General features: G+C 38.5%; 1 protein-coding gene and 1 pseudogene across 2 annotated transcripts; one reads left to right on the top strand and one right to left on the bottom strand.

Moving 5' to 3' along the window:
* Positions 1–2,340: 2,340 nt before the first annotated feature.
* Positions 2,341–14,749, top strand: LOC103698003 (annotated as a pseudogene).
* Positions 14,750–15,829: 1,080 nt separating this feature from the next.
* LOC103698004 (ABC transporter B family member 4-like) lies at positions 15,830–25,360 on the bottom strand. 2 transcript variants are annotated; one of them, XM_039122151.1, is made up of 13 exons: positions 25,215–25,360; positions 24,121–24,556; positions 23,748–23,802; positions 23,471–23,646; positions 23,027–23,248; positions 22,680–22,918; positions 20,960–21,485; positions 20,416–20,689; positions 19,331–20,217; positions 18,715–18,981; positions 17,319–17,582; positions 16,608–16,901; positions 15,830–16,449 (listed from the first exon to the last, which is right to left on the bottom strand). In XM_039122151.1, the coding sequence occupies exons 2-13, from the start codon at positions 24,472–24,474 to the stop codon at positions 16,096–16,098; spliced, it is 3,912 nt and encodes a 1,303-aa protein (XP_038978079.1). In that variant the 5' UTR covers positions 24,475–24,556; positions 25,215–25,360; the 3' UTR covers positions 15,830–16,095. The 2 variants fall into 2 exon arrangements, with proteins under 2 accessions (XP_038978079.1, XP_038978078.1); XM_039122150.1 differs by lacking the exon at positions 25,215–25,360 and adding an exon at positions 24,975–25,130.
* Positions 25,361–26,123: the final 763 nt, after the last annotated feature.

Genomic DNA, 26,123 nt, shown 5'->3' with positions numbered 1-26,123 from the left:
ATATGCCATGAAAATTTCGAAATAATTTTCAGATTGCAGCGGAAAAACATATGCGGAATCCGTTCATCGCATGAACGTGTTTTAAAACCTTTCGTTTGTAGATAGATTAGAATTAAATTATTTTAAACCATTTTAAAATCATTAAGAAGATCAGATCTTCACCTTGTGCGGGTAGATGGTCTCCGCAAATCTGATTTACATGGTATTTGATCAAGGCTCAGTGGAAGCCGCACACGCGTCCGGCCTCTACAGGTATCCACACGAAGTACTGACTCGATCGAAGCCTTTGGATCTCACCGGGGTGCTAGCTCCCTTGCAGAGATGGCTATGGATGGCTGAAGTCCTCTCCTTTGAATCAACCTTTGATTGGCTTGAGAGGAAGAAGAAGAAGGATGGATTTAGGAAGAAGAAAACAAGACCCACAGCCTTTCTCTTTTTCTTCCTTTTTGGAACCAAGATGAAGAAGGAAGAGGGCGTCCCAAGCTTTTCTTTTTCTTCTCTTGATTGTGGCTCAAAGGAGGAAGATGGAGAAGGGTGCTCACGGCTGGAATGAGGAGAAAAACATTCTTTTTGGCCGAAATTCCATGCTCCCTTTTTAATTGCAAAGGGATAAAGATGAGCTCCTATTTTTTAGGAGCTCATCCTTATCTCTATTTCATGCCACCTAGGAGGGGCATGCGCCCCTCCTTTTTCTCCCACGCATGGCTCAAAGGGAGGGGCATATTCCCCTCCCTCTTATCCATTTAAATCTGCCACTTAATCAAATTAATGGGTGATTTAATTTGGGTCTAGTGCATGAGTCCAATCCTAGTCAAAATAGGACTTGTATGGACCTATTTCAATTTCCTCCCAATCCTAATCTAATTAGGACTTAATTGAACCATGACTCTATTGAACTCTTCAATCCTAATCCAATTAGGAGTCATGAAATTAATTAGATTAAATTTAAAATTAATTAGGACTTAAGAAAATCCTAATCTAATCAGGACTTGTTCAAATTTCAGCCCTAAGACAATTAGGACATTAGAAATCCTATTCCAAGTAGGACTCTAATTTAATTTGAAATCCTAATCCAATTAGGACTCCATGATTCCCACTCCAAGTAGGACTCATGATCAAGTCCAATTAATTAAATCCAATTAATTAAATTAAATTACAATCCGATTGCAATTATTCCTTCTTCTAATAACTCTTAGCGGGTTTTCATTTATCAATCTAATTGATTATTTGTGATTCCTAATCACATTCAACCATTGGATCGGTCAATACCTCTAATGTGTGTGACCCCATAGGTTCCATTCTGACTGGTAGTGAGATATATTATGATCTCTATCACAATATCATTGAAAAATCCTTTCAATGGGTTGAAACAATTCCAACTCAACTCACCAGGGATTATCGACCATCGAGATGATCCCTGTGAGTCTCACCATCCACCAGTGACACCTAGCAGTATGTAGTGGCCACCCAGCAGAATAGAATGATGAACCTCTAGGTGCAGCAATCGTATGATACAGTCCTTCTATCGTGGATCCCTACAGATCGGAGGTCATGGAAAACTCGTCAAACCCCGTCGTCTGTCATATGTCTAGATTTATTTGACTTGAGTTCGATAGTGAAAAACTCTTTCTCCACTTTATATTTCTGCTCTGGCCAAGATCTTTGAACTCAGTCTAACAAATCACATAGGATCACTCCTCTTCTATCAAGGTCGATAGATTCCATGTAAGTGCATACCCTACTCCTACAGTGAACTTACTGCAGCCAATCTACACTACAAGGACCCATATGGCTAGAGACCATGTATACGTGTAGTCAAACTACAATAACCTCACTGTGAGTAGCCGAAGCACCGCAGGTCAAAGGACCAGTCATACTACTGCAACATCAAGCAAGTCACTGACGAGTGGATAGACATCCAAGTGACTTCTTGTCTTGGTCACGCTCAGTACCCTTGTTCTCTAACAAGCACCTGCACTATCACTTCAGTGTCCCTACACTGTGGACTCGAGTCTCGTCCATCCAGAAGAAAAGTGATCTGTGCACTGATCGGATCGATCATCGTTCTCGTGATGATCCATTGATCAGGAGCATTTAGAAATTAATCACCAATGATACATGGCTCAAATTCTCAACTCTTGAGAATATGTATCATCATCTTATTAATTCCTTGGACGATTCATAGACACATAAACAATATGAATGAAAAAGATGCCCATTTATTATTCAATAATAATAAAGTCAAGTACAAATTTATGTCCTAAAATTAATAATGTGTCCGCCAGATTGGCTTCTAGGGCATACATCTAACAATTTAAGGGGAGGAGGTCGCCCTCAAGGATGGTGGTAGACCGGGCGATGCTGCTTGCAAGGGAGGTTATTAGGGCGGCTGCGGTAGTCACTTCTGGGTTGGTTAGGGACATCTGGGATGCTCATCACGCTGTTTCAGCGCCACGGTTTGCCCTTGTTTCTTGGGCACCTCCATCCGTTGGCTATCTCAAAGTGAACTTTGACGGCAGCAGGTCTGTGGATGGTATGTGTGGAGGGGTCGGATTTGTGATCGGAGACCATCTCGGTAGGATGATAGTAGCAGGAGGGCGGCGCACGCCAGGACTTACAGTGGTTGGAGCAGAGTTGCAGGCAGCCTGGGAGTGTATATCCTATGCGAGGCAGGTACTCGGAGCCGAGCGGTGTGTACCTCGAGAGTGATTCATCGGTGGTGATTGATTGGATTCGGCCAGTGGATCGGTTTGGGGATGGTCACCCCCTCATCCGAGAGTCCCACAGGATGACTCAGATGATTGCTGACTTTCAGGCGGTACATGTGTTTAGGGAGGCGAATCGGGCAGCAGACTGGATCGCCTTCTTTATCATCCGGCATTCCGGTGGTTTGCTTTGGACGTCTGCATCAGACGTCCCTCCACAATTGTATTTTTTAGTTGCCTGTGATTTGGAGGGCTGTACTCACATTCGGAATATGGGATGAGTAGCCGATTAAAAAAAAAAAAAAAAGCGCTCTCGCCTGAAGTCCTCCTACTCCTCTCCCTGGCCGACTCCAGAAGAGGAAGGGAAAACGAAGAACACCAAGAGATGGATCCTGATTTCTTCTAACCCTAACCCGAAATGCACCCGAAAAGGGGATCCCTCCTTTCCCTCCTCTTCATCCTCGCCTTCGCCATCATCTTCCTCTACTCCTACCATTACCACTCCTCCCTCCATTTCTCCCACTCCCAAAACCCTAACCTTAACCCTAACCCTCAGCGCTTCACCATCACCAATCAAGCTCCTCACCTTCGACCGCATCGACTCCCTCCGCCGCTGCCTCCGCTCCCTCTCCGCCGCCGACTACGGCGGCGACCGGGTGAGCCTCCACGTCTTCGTCGACCACTTCCGGGCCATCGACCCCGCGAACGAGTCCGCCCTGCTGGACCGGAAGCTGGAGGAATCGCGCCGGATCTTGGATCTCGTCGATGGCTTCAGTTGGCCCCATGGAGAGAAGCTCGTGCATTACCGGACGGCCAATGTCGGGCTTCAAGCTCAGTGGCTGGAAGCCTGGTGGCCGAAGTCGGACGACGACTTCGCCTTTGTGGTGGAGGATGATCTGGAGCTGTCGCCGCTGTACTATAAGTTCTTGAAAGAATTGATTTTGAAGTATTATTATGATCGGTCGAACTATAGCCCTTTAATCTATGGGGCATCATTGCAGCGGCCACGGTTTGTAGCAGGTATGGCTACCATTCTCTATTTCTAGATCTCTATTCTCTTTGGTATATGCCAATAATATGTCTTTGTGATGTTTCATTTATGTTCCTAGATCAAGTGAGTGTGGAATTGAATGGCAGTTTTGAATCGGAGTTATTGTATGTTGATTCTGTTGAGTAATATGAACAGTGCTGGTACCAAGCTGGAATAGAAAGGAAGAAAATGGCATTACGTAGGCAGAAGGATGGCATTAGGTTGACAGCTGGTTGGGATAACATGAGAAACTAAAACTTAATGCAGCCGAGGATTAGAACGATATTTACATTACAAGGTCATGGTAATAAGGTTAAGAGGAATCGGCTGACAGGTTGCATGGGATCATATAATGTTATTGTTTACTGTCTAGTAGGTTTTTCGATTCTAAGATTGCATGTAATGTTTATGGGCTCCAGTTTTTACGTGTCTCCTTTTCTCACTGTACCCATAAGCAGTGAATTCAACCATTCATTTGGTACATATATGAATTGCTCTTGTGAAAGACTTGAGAAAAGCATATTTGCAAAGGGTTTGATATTGTGCTAGCATTGGCCATTTGATTGGATGCTTTTTTAATTAATATTTCACATGATAACACATTTCTTTGAAAGTTCTCAACTGTAATCCATTTTTGTCAGTTTGCACATTTCTTCTAAAATATCATGTATTTTCAAAAGTTATTTGGATTTCATCTGAAATGTGCAAAATATGGTTATCATAAGTTGATAGGTTGTTAGCTACCACACATGGTCCTGTACTTTACATTCCACGCTGCTCAGTTAGTTTAAGACATATATTTAGCACGTCTCAATTTGTCAAGCTTTAAAAATTCCTCACATGGCGGAGATACCATTTCATGAAAACATTAATTAATCATTTTTCAGTTTACTAAATGACCATATTATGCAAAGACAATGAAACCTATATTTTTGATTATATACTTAGACATGAATTCATTTAGTAGATAATGTTCAAATTTTGTCTGTGGGCCAACTGTGCCTTGAATCTGAAGTTATAATCCTTGATAGCTTTACAGCACTGCTAGCTGCTTTAACCTCTTATATTGCTAACTGTACATTGGAATAATTCTGAATGATCGTTCTTGCTGAAATGAAATATATCCAATGCTTTTGAGAGTTTGGGTTACTACTACCTACTTAATATGTGGATCTCAATTTTGGATGCCCAGAATTTGTGTTATTATGAAACTCTTCCCAATGCTTTAACTATGATTTTTGCGACACTTAAAAGAATTTTAGTGGGACATTCAGAGCATAGAATAAGCAACCAGTGCAATTTCTCATCCTATTGGCATGATCCAGTTACCATCAGTAAGCAACTTCCATGTTAGTGATTTCTCCTAGTTTCCATCAATAATAGATTAATAATGCAAACTAAATCCTGTGGAGGATCATGTTTGAGCTAGACATATCAGTGTTGGTGCTAATGATATTACTACCTAGTGCCGATAGCTTATTATCACATAATTTTTAATGATTTGATGTAATTTAATATTTTTAAGTCATCCATTTGTTTTATGTATACATTCAATATTGCTACAATATTTTTATGCTCTATTATTTTGGTTAAGCCATATTTGTCATTGTGCCAGGCCTATAGTGACTCTGCACTGTTGGGTTTGTGTATTCATTTTCCCTATTTTAAGTGAAAAAAATGACATTTGAAAGCTATTGTGAATGCCTAAACTTACACTGTTCAAGGCTAAACTAACCTCATCAAACACAGAATGTTGTACATGTTTCATATATTCTTGTTTGTACCATAACTTGCATATCTAGTTCATATGGTATTTTCTTTGCCTACAAATGACCATAAATCATACTCCACAAGGAGATTTTAATTGTTTATTATAAAGGAGGAGCCAAAAATTCCACCCTAGCTTGATTCCCTTCTATTACAATCCACTCAAGCTGCTGCTTAGTGATCTATAGCATGAATGAGTGAATAGCATACAATGTTACTGAAAATCTATTCTAAGTCAACTTTGCTTATAATATCTGCTTCTGAAGCGATTTCAATTCCTTGTATCATACCTTTTGTTAAACTTCCATGGTCCGTATATCAGACCTTGCTTTTTTTTCCCCCTCTCCTTGTTGAGGCTGCTTTAATGCCTGAAGGAATCTTTAAGAGTTACTCCCTGGTTGCCCAAAGCTTGAACTTCATGACCAAGGGGATTGGCTCGGTACTTGGGAACTTTTGTTTTAGGATTCTTTGAAAGCCCTTTATATTCCTTGGTTGTAATGTTGACACTACAATTAGAGTTCACAATTACAAGTACGATTAGTAGATCTATAAGAAATTTCTCTGTTGAAAAATAATGTGTTGGCTGTCTGAAATCTATGATAGAAGAGATTTGGAAAAGGAAGATTCAGAGAGATGTTGGGCATGAGGAAAATTTATTGCAAAGTAGGTTAAACTGCAGTTAGTAAAAGGAGGTTCATGGTTTTGAAATAGAGTTTATATATGCTTTTATTTCGGATTTGTGTTGATATTGCTGTCAAACAAGAGACCTGACAGTGAGGAGCTTGTGTTCAGTTTGAAATTTTGCTTGGATTAGTCTTGCTTGATTAGTAAATGAGCTAAACTAGAGCTGAGCCTGGCTTGTTTGAGCTTGCTAGATTAGAACTTAAAATATGAATAAACAAATCATTAGGATATATTTTTTATTATATTTTTGTATTTTCACCATCAGTTTGAGATATACCTGTGTACTTATGAAAGCCTCAAGGGGTCTCAGGCTCTTGATAGGTCTCATAAGTGAGATGCCTGCAAATGGCTTGAGTTTGCCTCAAGCTTGGTTTGATTATAAAACAAGTTGAACTGACCTTGTTTACACCTAAGTCTAGATTGATTTTTCCAAACAAAAGAGAAAGAAGAAAGAAAAGTGTAAGAAGAAGAGGAGAAGCATGAATGGAGACAGTGGAGACAGCTAAAATAGTTTGCCATCTAATGTTATAAACAAGAAAATCTGTCATCTAATTCTAAAAGGTTCAGATTCCAGAGCTCCTTTGAACTGAGCTTATTGAGACCAGATTACTAATTTTTTATAAAAAATTTTGCAATACTAATTTGAAGAGTGATCCTGATGAAGACTTTCTTAATCTAAGTTGTAACCACTATAAGCCTTTTGAAGAGTAACTATGTCAATATTGGACTCTTGAAGATATTCTTAGTGAATTTGTATTCAGCTAACTTCCTAACCGTTTAAAATCCCAATTCAGCATTATGAAGAGTTCTTAAGAAATTTAACAACAAAAGTTGCAGAAGGCTCTCTTCCTTATTTTTAATAAGGATTCTTGTCGTATGGGCACCCATTCTGCTGTTCTCATTCCTCATATGAAAACATCCTGCCCGCTTATCTATGGCATGATTCTAAAAATTATTGGGCAGGGCACCATAGATTATAGACCAGGCTTTTTGTATAGAAATTTCATTGTGCATTTAGAAATGAGCCTTGTCCCTAATCATTATCATATTTCATTAATTTCACTAACTGAACAATACTTCAAAAACATTAGAAAACCTTAAACTTATTTACAATAAATTCAAGTATTCGCTAAATTGTCATCAACTTATGGAGGATAATATCTGATTGAAACAGTCATGAAAAGTTCTCATAATTTCCATGACTACTTTGATCTAAGAAGCTAATTGCATATGTGTGGAATGTTCATGCTAGTTATGATTGTTCTGAGAAGATAAGTTTTATCGGGTGCCAATTCTTTTGTCTTTTTAAATCTCATTACATATGGATCTTTTTAACTGCATGATTTGCCGGTATTCATGTTTTAGATTGCACAGATATGATGAACCTAAATATCTTGTTTATTACCATAGGTGCATTAAGAATTCCCTAGATCTGCAGAAAATAAAGCTGCTAAACTAAATATAGGATCCCCTATACTAGTGCTAAATTGCAAATTATGTTTTGTCCTAACAGTTTGCCCCAAATTTTATATGGCTAGTGCAACAATTCAATATCATGCTTTAGTTTTCTATAATCCCTAGAGGTGTATCAATGAAGGTCTCCAATTGGAAGTCTGAATGCTTGGATATTAGGGTGACTCCTTATCTAGGCAGTGGCGCAATTCCTCTAGTCATATTTGATCAAAGACCTTTTATTCTTTTTGGGTCTAATGGCTTTTGTATTGTTTCTAGGGCATTCTTTCTGCTAGTTGAAATCAAAATATAGGTCCGTCAGTTTGTTTTTTGCTATCAAAAGCTAACTGTAATTATTCTTGGAAATTTAGGAGTTCAGAACAGCAGTACACTCCATAATAATATGATTACAGGCCACTTTACAGGAGTTTTATAGTACTATGTTTGGTTAATTTGAGAAGGGAACTACTATAGTAAGTGATTTATGTTGTTTTCACAATTTCATTAAGATTCATTTTGACTGAAAATAGTGTTTAGAAGTCTTAATATGGTTATACATGTATGAGAAAGTTTTGAAGTTCTTAGGATTGTGTGATATATGTATTTTGTAAAATTTTTTTAATGTGTATGATGAGGGAGCCTAATTTTGTTTCTGTGGCTGAGTATTTGGTAAGTTGAAAGGACTTCTTTTTAAACTCAGGTTACCCAGGTTACAGTGTCAATTTTTAATTAAGAATTGGACCTTATGAATAAAGGCTCTCTTGTATGCTTAATCCACTGATCAATTGATATTAAATAAACTTTAGCAAGTTATTTTTTAGCCTTCTCTTTTCTTCAATTTTTTGACTTTGTTTCATTCATTCTCTTACATTATTATTTATAAGATCTGCTGAATCAATCTTTAGAGTGCTAAGGGCAATTTTATATCAGGCGATATGTTCTATCTATTTCAATTTTGATTCTGAAAGAATGATCTCTCTTCTGAGGAGATGTTGGATTTGACTACAAGAATATGTGACTTAAACTTCTTAATCTTAAAGCATGTGTGGATGTACTTTTTTATTTGCCACTTCATTCTTAAAGTAGCTTTTGCAATCAGCAGATGACCAAAATTCTTGAATTTATCTGAGTTCTTTGATAGTTGGCATAGGAATTTCTTTAATATATGATATATCAGTGATGTACAAAATGAATTTTGTTATCCAGCTATTTGGAGAAAATAGTGTATATTGTAGCAAATCCCACTATAATAGTTTGAGGCTTGCCTAACTTGATTAAGTTGCAATGGGGTGAATGAAGCTGCTGCTGTTTTAAAAGATAGGCACCTTGGCTTGGCTGCCTAGGCAGCAACTTCTAGGTGGACGCTTGAATATTTTGCATTATGTTCGAGCATGTAGGATGAAAGTGATTTATGAATTAGTATTTCATGCTCCAAGACCATACCTCCATCGAATTATTTTCTTTATTGAATATAACGTTTCCTTTATTGAATTATAACTATTTTGTCAGATTTCTCCTTATACTAGTTATTTTTTATGATCTATTGCCAGCCACTCCTTGACCTTGGGGTGTGTGCCTAGGCACCAGGCGGACTTGGTGTCCTGCTTGCCTCTTACAGTTGTTAAAAATGTTGGAAGTTGCTCATGCTTAGGGAATATATAACCATGAATACAATGGCCTTGAATTAGAGGGCCTCATCTGTTTTTTTTGAACCAGATGATTCATACAATTCTAGTATGGATACATCCAAAATGGTCAAAATACGGTATATCCTGGAGCGCACTAGGCAACTCACTCCCTAACCCAATGGGTGTTTTCGGAGTGGTTGGCCACATACGAGACCATCCAGTCTGCAGCCCGTTGGTCTCTCTGTAGACATGCTTAGCCTGGAAGGCCACCCCACCATAGACTATGGCTCGGCTATCTTGGATCAAAGGGTGACACTTGCCCCCATTGCCAACAATCCACCGAACCCATCCAATGACCGTAGCCGAATCCCCCTTAAGCAGTGCCACACTAGCCTGCATACACAACGAGCATAACCTAGACCAGCCCATGTCGCCCTCACGAGGGCCTCATCTTTTGCATGGGATAGATACTTATCATTTTTACAAGCTATGATTTGCAATTTGATTTTGCAGGCAAAATGTAATAAAATTAACAACTTTGATAGGGTATTTCTCCCTTTCAAAATAAAAAGTTGTCAGGTTGTCATGGTATCTACTACAGCAGATATATGAAAGAGTAAATCTTTGCCAATTTTATGAATGGTATTAACTAATCAATTGGGGCCTAAAACTTTAGCTATTTGGAAAGGGTCAACAATGTTTCAGGCTTACAATGTATATAAGATTGATTTTAATTATATTTTGCAAACTTACTACAGGTTCCCCTATCAATTTATTTATGATTCCCATTGTGATATTAATGCTTTAGGTACTGGTGCTTATTGGGACCTGTAACTCATTGACTTTGTAATTAAATAGGAAAGCATGGAACAAACTATGGTTGGACAGTGAAACACGCCTTTTCCTATACCAGATGGTTGGCACATGGGGTCTGTGAGAACCAGCCCATATACAGTGGGCTAATGGGCCAAGTCCAACGTGGCCGGCCCATCTGGAGACCCAGAGGCGGTGATTGCCAGCTGAGGCGGTTACAACCGCCTGACACCACTCTCCTCTCTTCCGACCAAGGACTATAAACACTCATGGATTCCTCAGTGTGGGACTCAATGGACTACCCTCTCACTACCCCTCACTCTCTCCTCCTGCTACAAAGAACTGGATCGGGAGCGGCGGCGCTGGAGGAGGAGGTATCTCCACCTCAACACCGTCGCCGAATCGCCGGAAGAAACATCACAGCGCCGTTCTAGAGCTAGGTTAGTCTTGATTTCTTCTTCCTTGTATCATTCATACTTCATTCAAGTAGGATCTAGTCTAGCCGTGAAACAAAAATCAAAAAGGGGAAAATGAAATAGAACAGATCGAAGAGTGAAGAGAAGGAAGAAGATGAGGAGGAGGAAAGGGGGAGATTCAACCTGCAGTGTTCGGCCTCTGAGCCTACATTGACACGATCGGCCACGGTCGTGGCCCCGACCGTTGATGGCCGAAGATCCTTCTCCTCCCGATCATCTTCTTTCCTTATTGGCCAAACCCTAACTGAGCATATCTAGATTTGGTAGCGGAGAATATGGCCGCCGGTGGAGGGGTTCTCCTCCCCCTCTGCTGCAACAGACTCGGAGAACTGTTGGCTCGGCCGTAGCCGCCATTGGTCTCGGCGAGGGTTGCGGCAAGGCCGAGGGGCTCTCCTCTCTCTTGGGTGACTGGTTTCAGAGACCTTGTTCCTCAGAAGGGGGGAACAGAAGAAGAAGGGGGAAGATGAAGAGGATGGGGGCTGGCCGCTACAGGCCGAGCCACGGGCGATGTTGGCCGGCCGCCGGCACCGCCGACCTCAGAACCGTCTCCCTCCCGAGCACTCCATCGAGCCTCCTAGCTTCAAGGGGGGAAGAGGAGAAGAGGAGGAGATCGGGACGGAAAGAAGAAAGGAGGAGAAGAAGGTTTGGGAAGGGAGGAGAAGAGAAGAAAAAGAAAGAAAAAGAGAGAAAAGAAAAGAAAAGAAAAAGAAAAAAAAGAAAGAAAAGAAAAGAAGAAAGAAAAATAAGATAAAAATTGCTGTGGGCCGAATTGGGCCTGATTCCAATGGTGGGCTTCATATGAATCGGGCTTTAAAGGCCCGAAGCCGAGCTGGGCCCTGGTCCGAGCCCAATATTCTTAAACCCAGGATTAAACTAAACCAATATGCAATTGACCCATGCCTGAACCAGTAGTTGGGTCAGAACTGAACCAATATGCAATTGACCCAGACCTGAACCAGTAGTTGGGTCAGAACTGAACCAGTATGCAATTGACCCAGACCTGAACCAGAAATTGGGTCAGACCTGAATCAGTATGTAATTGACCCAGATCTGAACCAGAAATTTGGTCAGATCTGAACCGGTATGCAATGGACCTAGACCTGAATCAGAAATGGAATCAAATCCGAACCAGGAAGTAGATTAGATCAGAACTAGAAATTGAATTGGGCCATGGGCCTGAACCAGAAATTGAATTAGGCTACGGACCCGATAATAAAATTGAGTCCTATGGATGGGCTGTAAATGACTTTAAGATTATAAATAAATAGAATTTAAATGTGCAAGTGACATGTAATTTAATGATCTTGCTAGGTATTGGAGAATTGGCATTTGGTGAGCAAATAAATGTAAATAACCTGTCTTAATTTTATTATGGATCATGTATCATGTTTTATAAGATGAAAAAGTATTATTTATGAAATTGGAATTGTGTATATGAATTGTGGAAAAAGTAACCCTGATATAATCTTATGTTTTATCAAATACTTGTGACTACTTGATTATGAAATTGTATATGATTATTTATGTTTTCACAAAATTAGGATCAAGCATGTGTTAGCAAATGATTACATGATTTTGGATCATGAATATTATTATATTATATACATATGATTATGATGATGTAGAAAGGTGCATAGAAAAATAAAGTTTTCAGCATGATCATGAGTTCTATTTAGTATGATGCCATTATTCACTTTCTAATGTATCTATGAGAAAAGATTTATGAAAAGCAGGATATGTTTTAAGAACTCTCAGATCACTATGCACGATCCCCGCCAGTGGGTAATAGTAACTAGGCATATGACACCCGCCAGTGGGTAAAAGTAACTTGTCTTTACGACACCCGCCAGTGGGTAAAAGTAACTTGTCTTTACGACCCCCGCCAGTGGGTAATAGTAACTAGAAGATGACCCTGCAGTGGTAAAGGCCTTGCTGTGGGAATAAGAGCGGCCATAGCTACACTACCATCTGAGAGTATGAATTTCAAAGTATGGAATAATGGCAAAAGTTTTATGATGCATAATCATACTTATGAAGTTGCATGAATGGACTTGCATAGTTTTATGACTGGTTGGATTATATGAAATGTTTATTACAAGCACAGATTTCAAAGCATGAATAATAACAGTACAGATTTCAAAGCATGAATAATGATAAGTATGGCTTTCAAAGCAAGAATAATGATGAGTACGGATTTTAAAGCATGGAATAAAGACAAAAGGTTTACGTCTGGTTTGATTATAGAAAATGCTTTCTTTGTTGAAACCGTTAGTTTTTTAAAATAATGCACTAGTATGAAAAATATTATGCTTGATCTTATAAGATTATGCATGGTTACTTACTAAGCTTTATAGCTCACACCCAGTTAATTTATATTCTTACAGATGAATAGGAGATGCTAGAAGCAAGGAGCGCGACATGCTTCAAGGTTATGGGGAAAAAATGAAATATTAAATGTTGCTATTTTTAGATGCTTTGTAATCAATCTTTACTGATGAAACATTTGATGACATTCAAGAATATAGTTGTTCATAATTGATTTGAAGTTTTAAAGTGGCTGCTTGTTATTGTATGCTTAACTTTGCAATAGCACGGCCGTGTCATGATCCGAATTCGGGGCGTGACAGGGTCAACTTCTTTTCCCAAGACCATGGAAAGAATTTCGCTTGTGGTATGATATTCACAAAGCCAAAGGCATTAAACCAATACTGCAGGGCATGGTAATTTTATTTATTTTGATATGAAAAGAATAATTAGAACATTCAGTAAAGTTTTGAAAAAAGGGGTCCTTATTTGCATGTTAGTTTTGCTCGCATATGATTTATATATTCCATTTCAGATACTTTGCGATTGCCTTCTCTATGCATTATGTGACGTCTTGTACAGTATCTCTTATCTTGTTTCCTTGCCCCATTTTCAGGTAACAACAGGATGGTACAAAAAGATGGGTGATAGAATATGGACTCCATGGTTCATCAAATATATTCATTCCCGAGGATACTACAATATTTACACAAATTTTCTGCATGAAAGAGCCCTGAGCATCTCTTACAGGGATGCAGGTGTAAATTATGGGAAAACAGCTGGTCCTGATTCCAAATTACTGGACAAGAACTCGATTGATTTTGATCTCTGGGAACTGCAGCCCCTGAAAAATTTAAAATGGTACGATTTCTGCTTCAGAGAAGTGCATCTTGGTAGAATTGTCAGGAGGTATGAGGAACTTGAATCTGTTCTGCGCTCTTTCAAGGAACAGAAAACTATTATACTGGTAAGTTTATACCGGACGGTACAGAGGATTGCAAGAAACTTGATTTGCCATCTTGAGAGCGTGGGTTTGCAGAACTTCATTCTTATCAGTGATGATTCAGCGATTCTCATTGACCTTGCCCAGAGAGGATCTGTGATCGATGCAAATCTATTGATGAGCAGCATTGGAAGCGACAAATCAAATGATTTTGAACATTCTGACATGAATTTGATGAAGGAGATCTGGGTTAAAGCCAATGTTGTTAAAAAGATTCTGGAACTGGGATTCAATTTATGGGTGCTTGATTGGAATATAATTCCAATTAGTAATCCATTATTGGAGTTACCAGATCCATCCTATGATTTTTTTGCTGCTAAAAATGTTGGGCTAATGTACATGAAGAGCTCTCCATCTTCCCTAAAAGTTTGGGTTGCTGATTTTATTTCTAATGTGGCAGCAGTGGGGAAGTCTTTGTTAGGTAGTAATTCCTTATCGTTGGAACAGAAGAATTTTTTGTACTTTGCTACGAAAGCTTTGGAAGACAAGGGTGATGTACGGTTGTGGCAGTTGGATGAATTGTCCATTGGTGTAAGATTAGGTTATGATGCTATGAACCTCAGCTCTGGACAGCAGGAAGATGTTTTTCTGGTCTCCGGTGATGTCATTGACTTCAGTTCAGAGAGAGCTTGAGAACCTAGAAATGTGGTTGATTGATGGCGATTCTTCATGTGTTGCTGTTTTTTGCCACCAATGATAAATGAAAAGCAATACAGAATTCTTTTTTTCTCTTTCTTTTGTCAGGTATGAAAGATATTTGGGATTTCTTTTTTTGAGATTCCCAAATATTACATGCATTGTGATTTCTTGTAAAATATGACTGGCAGATTGAATTGCAATCGGTAATTTTGAATTCATCATAGCTTATGGATGTCAGATTGCCTCCAGATATTTTCTGAGAACCATGTACTGTGAAAAAAGGCCTTGGAACCCTTATATCTTGGATGAAAGCTGCATTCATTTTTCTTTTAGAAATGAGGTTGATATATCACCATCTAGGTTCAAAGTCGGGATGTCTCTCTGGGTAATAAGGTGAACTTCTCTCCGGGTGGTTTGCTTACATGAGAGTTTGAAGGCGAGTTTTTACCACCAGGAGAGAAGTTCACCTTCTTTAGAGGCTCACAATAGTTCTTGAATTTTCCCCCTTTTTTCCCTTTTCTTGGCAAACCAGATTGATTACTTGGCTCGGTGATCATTGTGGTGTATGGAAACCACATGGTGAATAAATAAGATGTCCATAAGCTGGCATGGGGTTGTATCCCTCCATTACATTCTATACTACTGAGCAAAGTCGTAGTGATTGGAACAGTATTACTTGATACCTTCTTTAATAGACGAGCTGTTTTAGATTGTATGATATTGTGATTGTCATGCTTGCCTGCAACAATAACTTGAGGATCTTCTTATAATCCAAATCCCCGGTGTATGACACGTCTGTACTCTAGCTTTTGAATCGCGCTTGAGAACTATGCAATGCATAAAGTGTTGGGTTATAAGTGCTGCATAACCTCTTGCAATCGAAATAGGCTGCAATTGAGCAGTTGTAGGGTGAGAAGCCAGGTTGTGAGTAGCAATATCCAACCCATCTGGAAATCTTATCTATTGGTTCATTATTCAAGTATAAAGTAAAAAAAATAAACAAAAACAATCTTGAACTACAACAACTGACCATATATGTATTGAAATAAAGGAGGAGGATTTTCAATGCAAGATATAGAAGTATCTTTCTCCATGGGACCTATGCTTGTTAATCTATGGTTTGAATCTTTAGCACGTCTGATTGGCATCGACTGCTCAAAATTTGGTAACTTTAACTTTGTTAACCATATATGAATTGGTTTTGGTCTACACTCGTCAAGTTTTGAACCTCGCACACATCTGCCATTATACCGCATTGTTGTTTCCAACTTAATTACTTAATAACAGTAATTCAACCACTTTTAATTTTTACTGTTTGAAAAATCATATGATTAACTTGTGTTTGAATTTACTCCCATAGAGTTGCAAAAAAACAAGATACATGACAATCACAATAACAAGCTTTATATGTGGTATATAGATTTTTTTCTTAACCACATTTTGCAGTGAGAGGCTAAAATGGTTACATTATGAGGATTGCATGAATTTAGAGTTGCATGAGAGATACAGGGATACCAAACAAAATTGACACCTGGGATGCTCCTCAATAAAAATGCAAACAGGGTAAAACATGGACTGCCTGAAGTGCCATATGCTATGAAGAGGCTCTTGAGTGAAGCGCTACTAAAGAAGCGTAAGCCCCATCCTTGATATTAATAAGTGTTTCATGCTTCCCTTTCTCTATGATCATTCCATTTTTGACCACTGCAATCACATCTGCACCTTTTATTGTAGATAACCGATGGGCTATAACAATCGTGGTTCGATTGACCATTACTCGATCCAATGCATCTTGAACAACTCGCTCAGATTCAGCATCAAGTGCACTAGTTGCCTCATCTAGTAATAAGATTTTGGGATCTTTCACTATGGCACGTGCGATTGCTACACGCTGTTTCTGCCCTCCTGATAGCTGGGTACCTCGCTCTCCAACTAATGTGTCATAACCCTGCAGTTTCAGTTTTCATTAAGAGATTCAGAAGTTAATAAAACACATTTTTTGATGGGCATATATTTTGAAGACAGTAGAAAGAGACAATTTTATTAAGAAAAAAGTAATCAGCTGGAATTAGTTTAAGAAATAGTAGTTATGTGGTGGAATCCAACCTTCTGCAAACTACTAATGAACTTGTGAGCATTTGCTAGCTCTGCAGAAGCTATGATCTCAGCTTCGGTGGCCTGCCCTTCCTTTCCATAAGCAATATTGGCTCGGATTGTCTCATTGAACAGGGATGGTTCTTGACTCACCAGACCCATCTGTTGCCTCAACCACCTCAGCTGGAACCTTTGTATTTCAATTCCATCTAGCAATATCTGACCCGAATCAGGGTCATAAAATCTTTGCAACAATGATATGGCAGTCGATTTTCCACAGCCACTCTCCCCAACAAGTGCAACAGTCTAAGAAGTTAAATGAAGCTTGTTAGATTTCAAAGTAAAACTTGTAAGTTTAAATGATAATTTTTTCAAAATTTATCATAGAAGCGACTGTGTATCCTTTGCCATTTGGCTTTTGGCCTGTTTGCGCATTGGAGATGAACCTATCGAAGGTTACCATCTAGGCTCTTTGGATTTTGAAGGTTATTCCCTAGTTGAATGAGCTTAAACAGTGACAAGCATGGTTGATCTCTCTACCCAACAACTGGCCTTTGGATTTTGAAGGTTTTTAGTCGCAGCACATAAAGCAACAGGAATGGGAGATTTTATTCTTCCTATTGGGTTGAGTTTAATCTACTTGTCTAACTTGCTCAAGTATAGAAGTTCAACATGTAAGAATATACAAAATAGATGGAAATTATTTGTCGTCAGATCCATTACCTTTCCAGCATGTATAGCCAAGCATAAATCTTGGAAGATTTGGACATTTGGCCTTGCAGGATAGCTGAAGCTGACATGCTGAAACTCGATGTTGCCCTTCACTCTTTCTAAGGTCATCCCAGAATCATCACTTGGGTCTATCTTAGACTTCCGATCAAGAATGGAGAACACCGAAGCTGTAGCAGATTTGGCTTTGGTAGAGTCTGGTGCAATGGAGCTTGACTGAGAAATTCCAATGGCTGCCATAGAAAGAGCAAAGAAAACCTGTGGCCAGATGAAAGACGAAATTGAGATTAACAAGAAGAGCAAATATAGCTGTTCTCATTATGTTAATGAACTGGATGATGAGCTTCTCCCATCACAAATAAGGGAAAAAATAGCAAAGATGGGTGCAATTACTACATAAGTTCAATTTTCTGTTTTAAGCATTAAAAGTTGCTTGTTGAGACAATAATATGAAAGTTTAATCTTGCTACTGTGAGATGCATGGTGCTAGCAATAGTTCACATTTCAGAAGGTCCTTCAAGGAAAAGCAGTGAATGGGACAGAGAGCCAACCTTGGATGGTAGTATTCTTCCATCTCGTTTGTTGTTGAAAAGTTGCAGTTCATGGCTCTGTTTTGTATGTTTTAGATTCCCTAAATGCTTCTCTAGGTTTCCTTATGTTTTAAAGTGATTAATGGCTGCTAGTGGCATTGCTCATGTCTCTATTTTTTTGTTTCTGGATTGAGTTTTTTAGATACGAGAGGTTGGAGCATTCCATGTTCGTGGGTGATTCGTAGTCTGTTTTGCTTACTGGCCTCTTGGAGAACTTTTTTAGTTTTGCTCAGAATAGAGGCAATGGAAGGGTTTTCCCTTCAGCTCTTTCTCAATAAAAAGGAGGATTATAGCAACTGTTCTTGTCGATTTGCATCTGATGTAGCCATGCAAATCAAATTTTCATTTGCATTAGTTGTTTTTATAAGCATGAATTGGGTAATGTATCTTGTAATCAATGGTTCAGCATTCATAGATGTTTCGTAGCTGTAATTTAGAATTTTCTAATGCTAAAGTGAATGAGAGAAATTACTTCTATTCATTTTCTCCTTTTAAACAGAACCACAAGATCTAAATAAAAGGCTTATTTATTAGCTGTCAAATCTTCAAATTGGTATGAAAATATTATATTATTTGTATTTTTTATTAATCACTGCAAATCATATGTACGATATATGAACAATTTGGTAATTTCTTTATGCTTTTCATGACAAATATGGCAAGACCAAATTTAAAACTTCATAAAATGTGACTGTGAAACAAAGTTAATTCTTGTCTTATTTGTTTTTGAAGAAAATTATATAATAATTAAAGGTAAATACAAATTTACGATAATATTTTAGGAAGAAGATATTACGTACTCGAAAAACTTTTGAAAAAGTCGTCTTCCCATCCTCCACAAGCCGAGCTCCAACATAAAAGCTGGTTGCATACACACAAAATAACAAGAAAAACGAGATTCCAAAACCAATTCCACTGATTATCCCTTGCCTGATTCCTGTTCTCAAAGGGCCTTCACATTTTTCTTTGTACAGTTTGATTACCTTTTCCTCAGCCGAAAATGAAGCAACTGTTCTTATACTTCCCACTGCATCATTAGCAACTTGACTTGCTTCCTCGTACATCATCTGCAGCCATTTTTAAATTTCCACCTCATCAGAAATCAATGGAATCACCAAACTCTTTAGTCTAAAGAAAAAAGCTATAGATCCTCTCTAAAGTTACAGCTACAAGCAAAGGTACTTGAATTGTTACAAAAATCTCTCCTAGATGCTGTCTTAGGGCAACAATGTTTTAAAATTCCTTACTAAGAAGCTTCACGAGTTAATTTAATTGTGAATAACAATAGAAGCATTATCAGAAGACAACTATTTCTATCAATATATATATATATATATTAGTAGTTCATGCTAGATATAACAAATTTCATAGAGTTCTTCTGAAAGAAGCAAAATTTTCATAGTTGTATAGCCAAACCTTTGCATCTGCACTGAATCCCTTTATAAACTTCATCTGGATATATCCATTGAGGCCTATGAGAGGTATCAAAGCCAAGATAATAAGAGATAGTTGCCAATTGGCAAGAAAAGCAATCAGCAAACCAGAGACCATACTGGCAGTGTTCTGAACAAGTAGTGCAAGTGCATCACCCACAAGACTCCTAACTGTGGCTGCATCTGCTGATAATCTTGCCCCAATTGTTCCACTGGAGTTCTCAGCTTTATCAAACCATTCTATCTCCATGTTAATCACCTTCTCGAACGTCATTAATCTTATTCTTCTTATCAATTTGGAGCCAGCAATAGCAAAGAAGTATGATCTAGCTGGAAGTGCAAGTAAGGACACTAAACCAAAAACCAGGAACATTAATGACCAAAAATTGGAATCCTTCTTGAGCTTGTGGGGTGGCTCGTAAAATGCATTTATCACATTGGATAAGAGTATTGCGAATATTGGCAATATGACTCCATTGACGATGGCAGCAATCGAACCAAGTAGAAACACTGGGAGCTCTGGTTTGTTAAGGTATGCAAGGCGGCGGAGTGGTACTTCTTTTTGTTCTTGAGGAGGCATTTCAGTTTCTAGAATGTTTGTTTGCTCTGTTGTACTTGCTTGGATATCAATTCCTATAGGCATACCAAGTGCCATTTGGAACGAGTGGCCACTACTTTGCCCTTTAGATGATCCTCGGCTAACCGAACGGGTGAAGGACAGTTTTTTGCTAGAGCGCCTTCCTGAATCCCCGATATCAGATTTGTCCTGGTCTGGTCCGGTTGTATTATCTGATTCTTTGTTCATTTCCTGCAAGCGTATGAGTTGGCAATAAGCGCCATCTGGATCCTTCAACAGCTCTGAATGTGAACCTGATAAAAATAGAAACTAAATTAGCTCATCATGATAAATAAAGAAGTTCAAGATTTATGGCAATCTTTTGATTATAAAATAAGTCAATAGAATTAATCATTTTTTAACTAATGCAAAGTCAAGTAGGAGTGGACCAATTTAGTTGGTGCTTTGGCGAAGGAGAGGATGGACAGTCACTGTGTCTAATTGATCCTTACCTTTTTCAACAATCGATCCTCGATGGATGACGGCTATTGTGTCGGCATTCCTCACAGTGCTCAAACGGTGAGCAACTACTATTGTTGTTCGGTTTGTCATGACCCTATCAAGTGCCTCCTGCACAACGTGTTCAGACTCTGCATCTAGAGCGCTTGTGGCTTCATCTAAAAGTAAAATTCGTGGATTTTTCAGAATTGCTCTTGCAATGGCAATTCTTTGCTTCTGCCCACCAGATAGCTGAGTTCCATGCTCACCAACCATCGTGTCAATTCCCTGAACATATTGGACATAGACATTTCAGATGATCATAAACTAATCCAAGTAAAAACAACATGAAATTAAACAAAGAAAAGAAACCCAAATCAGCAAGATCTAAGAGAAAGAAGCCAATATTCTATACTTTCCTTAATGTTGTTGACAAGTAACAAGCTTTCAGTAGTATAGGAAAAGAGTTATTATTATGAAAGTGATCAGTTTTAGCAATGACTGATAAAATTAAAAATTAAGAAAAGGACATTTTTTGAAAGACCAGATGTTTGAAACCTGAGGCATTTTATCAATGAACTTGGCAGCATTAGCTAGCTCAGCTGCAGCTCTGATTTCTTCAGTAGTTGCATTATCTTTTCCGTAAGCTATGTTATCTCTAATGCTAGAAGCAAATAGGACTGGTTCCTGACTGACAAGCCCAATTTTGCCTCTAAGCCATCTCAGTTGGTACTCCTTGATATTTATACCATCAATGAGAACTTCACCAGCCTGTGGGTCATAAAATCTTTCTATCAAACTGACGACAGTGGACTTTCCACTTCCACTCTCTCCAACCAAGGCCACAGTCATTCCATTTTCTATAAACAGAGAGAATCCATGGAAGATTTGCTCGTCTGGTCTGGCAGGATAACTGAAATAAACTTCTCTAAATTCTATGTCTCCTTGGATGTCATTGGGCTTCTTTCCACTTGTGTCATAAGCATCTATTTCTGGCTTTCTGTTGATTGTCTGAAACATCTTATATGCTGCAGCTTGACCTGCTGCAAATGCTGTCATGCATGGTGATGCCTGCCCTAAAGAGCTGGAAAATTCATATCAGAAATACATAACATTAGGCAATGTTATAAGATTGGACATCACGAAATGTTTTAGGTGCCAGTTAGCTCTTAAAGATTGCAAATATAGATGCTGTCACAAAATTCAACCTACAATTATCATGGTTGAACAAAATATTTACAATTCGATGATATTTGGTATTATTACTTCGGCTGCATTTTTGTGAATATGCTGCATAACAAAATCTAGCTGAATTTTATGAGTCCAATGAATTCAGAAGTGGTCAGCATATTCTACATGTATAGTTCACAGCTGAATACGGAATGGCATAATATAGTTCACTTAAGGTATCTTTATATTTGTCACTACTAATTAACATTCTAGGTGTATAAGTTTCATATATCAGTTCTTGTCAGCAGGCCAATCTATATTTTGACAGGCCATCTGTAATCCTTCACCAATTCAAGTTTTCATATTATGTAGGGTGTACTGAAATCTGAAAGAAATTTTAATAATTGTTCACTAAAAAAATCAAATAAGTTTTAAGCTAGTTGTAGAACTACATTATAGAGATTGTAATTATAGAAGTCGGGCAGTATAGTATGAGGCATTAGAAGATACAACTTCAAGCATCAACGGTTGGATTGATTTGCATGAAAATCGGGGTGGTAGAAGTACTAGGAGAATATGAAAAGCACAATATATAAGTAGCGATACATTAACTACCCAAATTTCCTACACTTATGTGCATGTTTGCAAATAACCATAACCATCAACTCTTGTTCTAATTATTTAGTGCCGGCTTCATGAATCCTCAAATGATAGTCATTCCTTTAAGTTTCCTGCTGTGTGTATGGGTGTATGCATGGGTGTGAGTGTGTTTCTTAGTATGCTTAATAAAATTTTTAATATTTTGTACTTTATTCAGATTCCTATATAAATGAGCAGAATATAATGTAATCAATTCGACCTAGCATTCATCCAGTGACACTAAAAAATTTAGGGAAGTGTAATACTTTTGCATTGAAAGGGAGCACCAAACTCTCTTTTTCACCCTATTTTCAGCAGGTGCTCCTATCATATTAACCAAGACAGTTCACTTCAGTTTCTTTTTTGGTGAAAACTTCCATGTATTGGATGAAATTTGCATAATGTGTTATGAGATGTTTCTTTCACCAAGCTTGTTTCATTAAAATATGCAAAGCAATTAGCAACTTACAAAGAGCCAGTCAGGACTGCAAATATCACGTTAATGACGTCAGCACCTGTGTAACCTTTGTCCAATATCAGTTTTGCTCCATACCATATGCCCAAAGAATACCCACAGAAGAAGAAGAGCATGACTGTGCCAAGACCTAATCCAGCAGCCAGACCTTCCTGAACACTTGAACTGTAAGCACTTTTCAGAGATTCACCGTATTTGTGCACTGCATGCTTTTCCCCAGTAAAAGAAGCAACCTAAGAAAAGACTTCAGTTAGATTTTCCGAAAATAAAATAGGTTGAAAATATTAAGAAATGAAATGGTCTACCATGTCCTCCTGTCCTAGAACAAGTGTAGAACTTACTGTTCTAATTGAGCCAATGGTCTGTTCCACAACAACTGCTGCTTCTCCATAAGCTGCCTGTCCACGGGATGCCATCTTGGATACAACGGTGGACATGACTCCTCCAGCAACCACAAGTGGAGGAAGTGTGGCAAGCATAACGAGGCTGAGAAGCCACCCTTGAACAAAGGCAACCGCAAAACCTCCGATGAAAGTTGATGTTAACTGAATGAACTTACCAACCTACAAAATGTGATAGATATGAGATCGATTAGGTCACACGCTCGAAAAAAAGAGATGCAGCAGAGCACCAAAATCTTTCATTTGCCTAGAAGGCTAACAGGATTGGAAATCACAAGAAACCTGAAGAAGAACTAAATTTCCACTGCAAGCCTTGTCATGAAATGCATCGATTTGCAAGGCAACAAACAGGCCAAACAAAAATGCATGAAACGGTACCAGTACCTTTTCACCCATGGCATCTTGAATGAGGACAGTGTCACCTGACATTCTCTCAACAACTTCTCCTGTATTGGTTTCCTTGTCAAAGAATCCAATTTCTTGCCGTAGTATGGTTTTCAGGTATAAATTTCGTATTCGTGCAGCCTGTCTTTCTCCAGTAGCCATCCAACAAGCCACCTCTGACAAAGAAATTAGGCCATTTGGAGTCAGCACTTCATAAATTGAAGAATTTGAAACCAAACTTGGCTCTTATGTATACAAATAGCGAAAGGATACTTACGGAAGAAAGATGCCACGCCTGATCCAATTGCTAGATAGACAAACTCAAGCGCTACCTGAAAGTGATTAGACTAATTCATCACTTTATAGAACCAAAATGATTAGATATATATTTAATTTTTCATCTTAGTTGAATTCAAATGAAATAGGAGAGAATTGCCATTCGTATAAACAGTTGAAGTATCGACTAAAGAAACTTTGAAGCTAACATAAGCTAATTATCATAAATTTCAACATAGTGAATCAAACCAAATAAAATGGAAATTGAGCATTGAATGACTAAGGGATAGCGAAAACAGAATCATGCCCAGATTTTTATGAAGAACAAAATCATGCTTGTTTGAAAAACTAGCATCTGCAGCAGAAACACGCACCTTGGAAACTCTATGAACTACATCATGGATGTCTGAAGCTCCTCCAAAAGATGCAATCAAGTCTCCCATGAGAACTGTCATAAGTGGCAGTGCGAGCCCATTTGCGACCGCACCCACAGTCCCCAAGATCATCAAAATTATATCAGTTGAGTCTGCAAATACGAACAGCTTGTAAAATGGCACGGTATACTTGCCGTCACCCTTCTTCCCACTCTTCTCGCTCTCATGCTGATCCTGCATCTTCTCAGGTTCTCCAGAAGGAACTTTTACTACTGAATTGCTAGAGGATCCAATATCATTGGTCCTTATACCATCTTCAAGTTCAATTGTTTCCTTTTCTCCTTCAGCCCCCATCTCTAGCGTATGAACTCAATAAAAAAGCCTCTTATAATTCTCTGTTCCTTACGGTCCCCACTGCTCAATATCAATGAATCACCTGCCGCAACACAGAGAATGATACTTTAGAGGGGAAAAATTAGAGCCTTCAGCCTAACGAGCAGCCCCTAGTTTGAATGAAAATTCTTGGGAACCTAACCATTTAAAAATTCAGAAGAAGAAGAATAAAGCTTGCGTCGCTTAAATGCAAATAGATATATTTGCTACATGTAACATTGAGAGCACCAAATAAAGGTGAAAAGAAGACAGCATCTGAATTAAAAAGAGTCATGATCTCTTCTTTGAGAAGGGTAGCATATTAGAGTTTTTAGAGCTCTTCAACAATATACACAGTTCCAGAAGACTTGTGAACATGTATATTCCTCTTTAGAATCTCAGAGTGGAAAACAAAAAGGAACAGAATGAAATCAAGTTGTAACATGGATTCATTGCACAGTAAATAAGGTTGTAAGACTTACCAAACATAAACAGACCATCGAAGACATATCAATATGCATGGAGAGAGAGAGAGAGAGAGAGAGAGAGAGAGAGAGAGAGAGAGAGAGGGTGGGAGGCAGGGAGGGAGGAGGAGGAGGAGGAGCTAATAAGAACCCAATACTTTCACCAACCCACATTAAGAGGAAGAGCAAACCACCAAAAGTAGGGGAAGAACAACGATAACTAGCATTGCAACTAAGTTTAGAGTTAAAAAAACTCACCTTGGCAAGCCAAATAGGCGCTTGGCTTCAGACACAAGGTTGATGGCTTCTGAAATTTATAAAATTGAATATGGCCATGAGTTGGGGGCATCAGGAGTTCCTTAGAGTGCAAGAATTGAAGTACCTTGGAGGCCAATTTTTCTTCCAGTCAAATGGTGGGAATCATTGCGAAATCAATGTTCGTATTTTTTTTAATTTTGTTGATTTTCTTGCCATTGTTTACGATTTTTTGTCCAATCTCATTTATTGCCCCCACGGAGAGATTTGCCCCTCTGGGTTGCGACTTGCCATCGTGATTGTGACATAAAATTACCCGCGTGCCCTGACCGTTGACCAAATAATCCACAGTTGAAATCACCCCACTATATGAGTGGAATCCAACCCACCCCCCCGATTAGGTCTTTTTTTCCAAAAACTCCCTGGCAGACTTTCTTTGACATTAGTGTTTGTAGACTCTCTTTTTTTTTTAACCAAAATTATTAATTCAATCTAAAAATAAAACATTCATAAGCATTTGGAAATAAAAAATCTAATAATTTAACAATTCAGAATGAATATTTCTCACAATCATCCATACAACAGATGGTCAAATTTTACCTGCTCATTAAATTAAGTTCGTAGGCTTAAGAAGAACACTGACATGGTAAAACGATGCTCGAATCCTTACTGTACTTATCATAAGACCTTGGGGGGCCAAGAAAAAGCTGGTATTGTTTATCATATCAAAAACATATTCATGATCATATATATTAACTATTAAAAAGCTATCGTTGGTCATTATTGTAATCAATCCATAAAGTTAATTAGTGGGATATATCAAACTTTATATTGAAGCAGCCATCTAACTTTCTCAAGGGGAAGACCCACCAACCCAAAACGGTTAGGTCCTACGAGACATCAACCCATGGT

Source organism: Phoenix dactylifera, unplaced genomic scaffold, assembly GCF_009389715.1.
Source record: "Phoenix dactylifera cultivar Barhee BC4 unplaced genomic scaffold, palm_55x_up_171113_PBpolish2nd_filt_p 001380F, whole genome shotgun sequence".
NCBI lineage: Eukaryota > Viridiplantae > Streptophyta > Magnoliopsida > Arecales > Arecaceae > Phoenix > Phoenix dactylifera.
This window is presented reverse-complemented; position numbering and strand designations above follow the sequence as displayed.

Bases quoted from the DNA above. Each gene is read 5' to 3' on its own strand.
- LOC103698004 (XM_039122151.1), bottom strand. From the start codon at position 24,474: ATGGGGGCTGAAGGAGAAAAGGAAACAATTGAACTTGAAGATGGTATA. The intron at 23,647-23,747 runs GTAAGTATCCTT...TTTCTTTGTCAG, and splicing joins AGGCGTGGCATCTTTCTTCC to AGGTGGCTTGTTGGATGGCT. The intron at 18,982-19,330 runs GTTTGGCTATAC...AAATGGCTGCAG, and splicing joins GATTCAGTGCAGATGCAAAG to ATGATGTACGAGGAAGCAAG.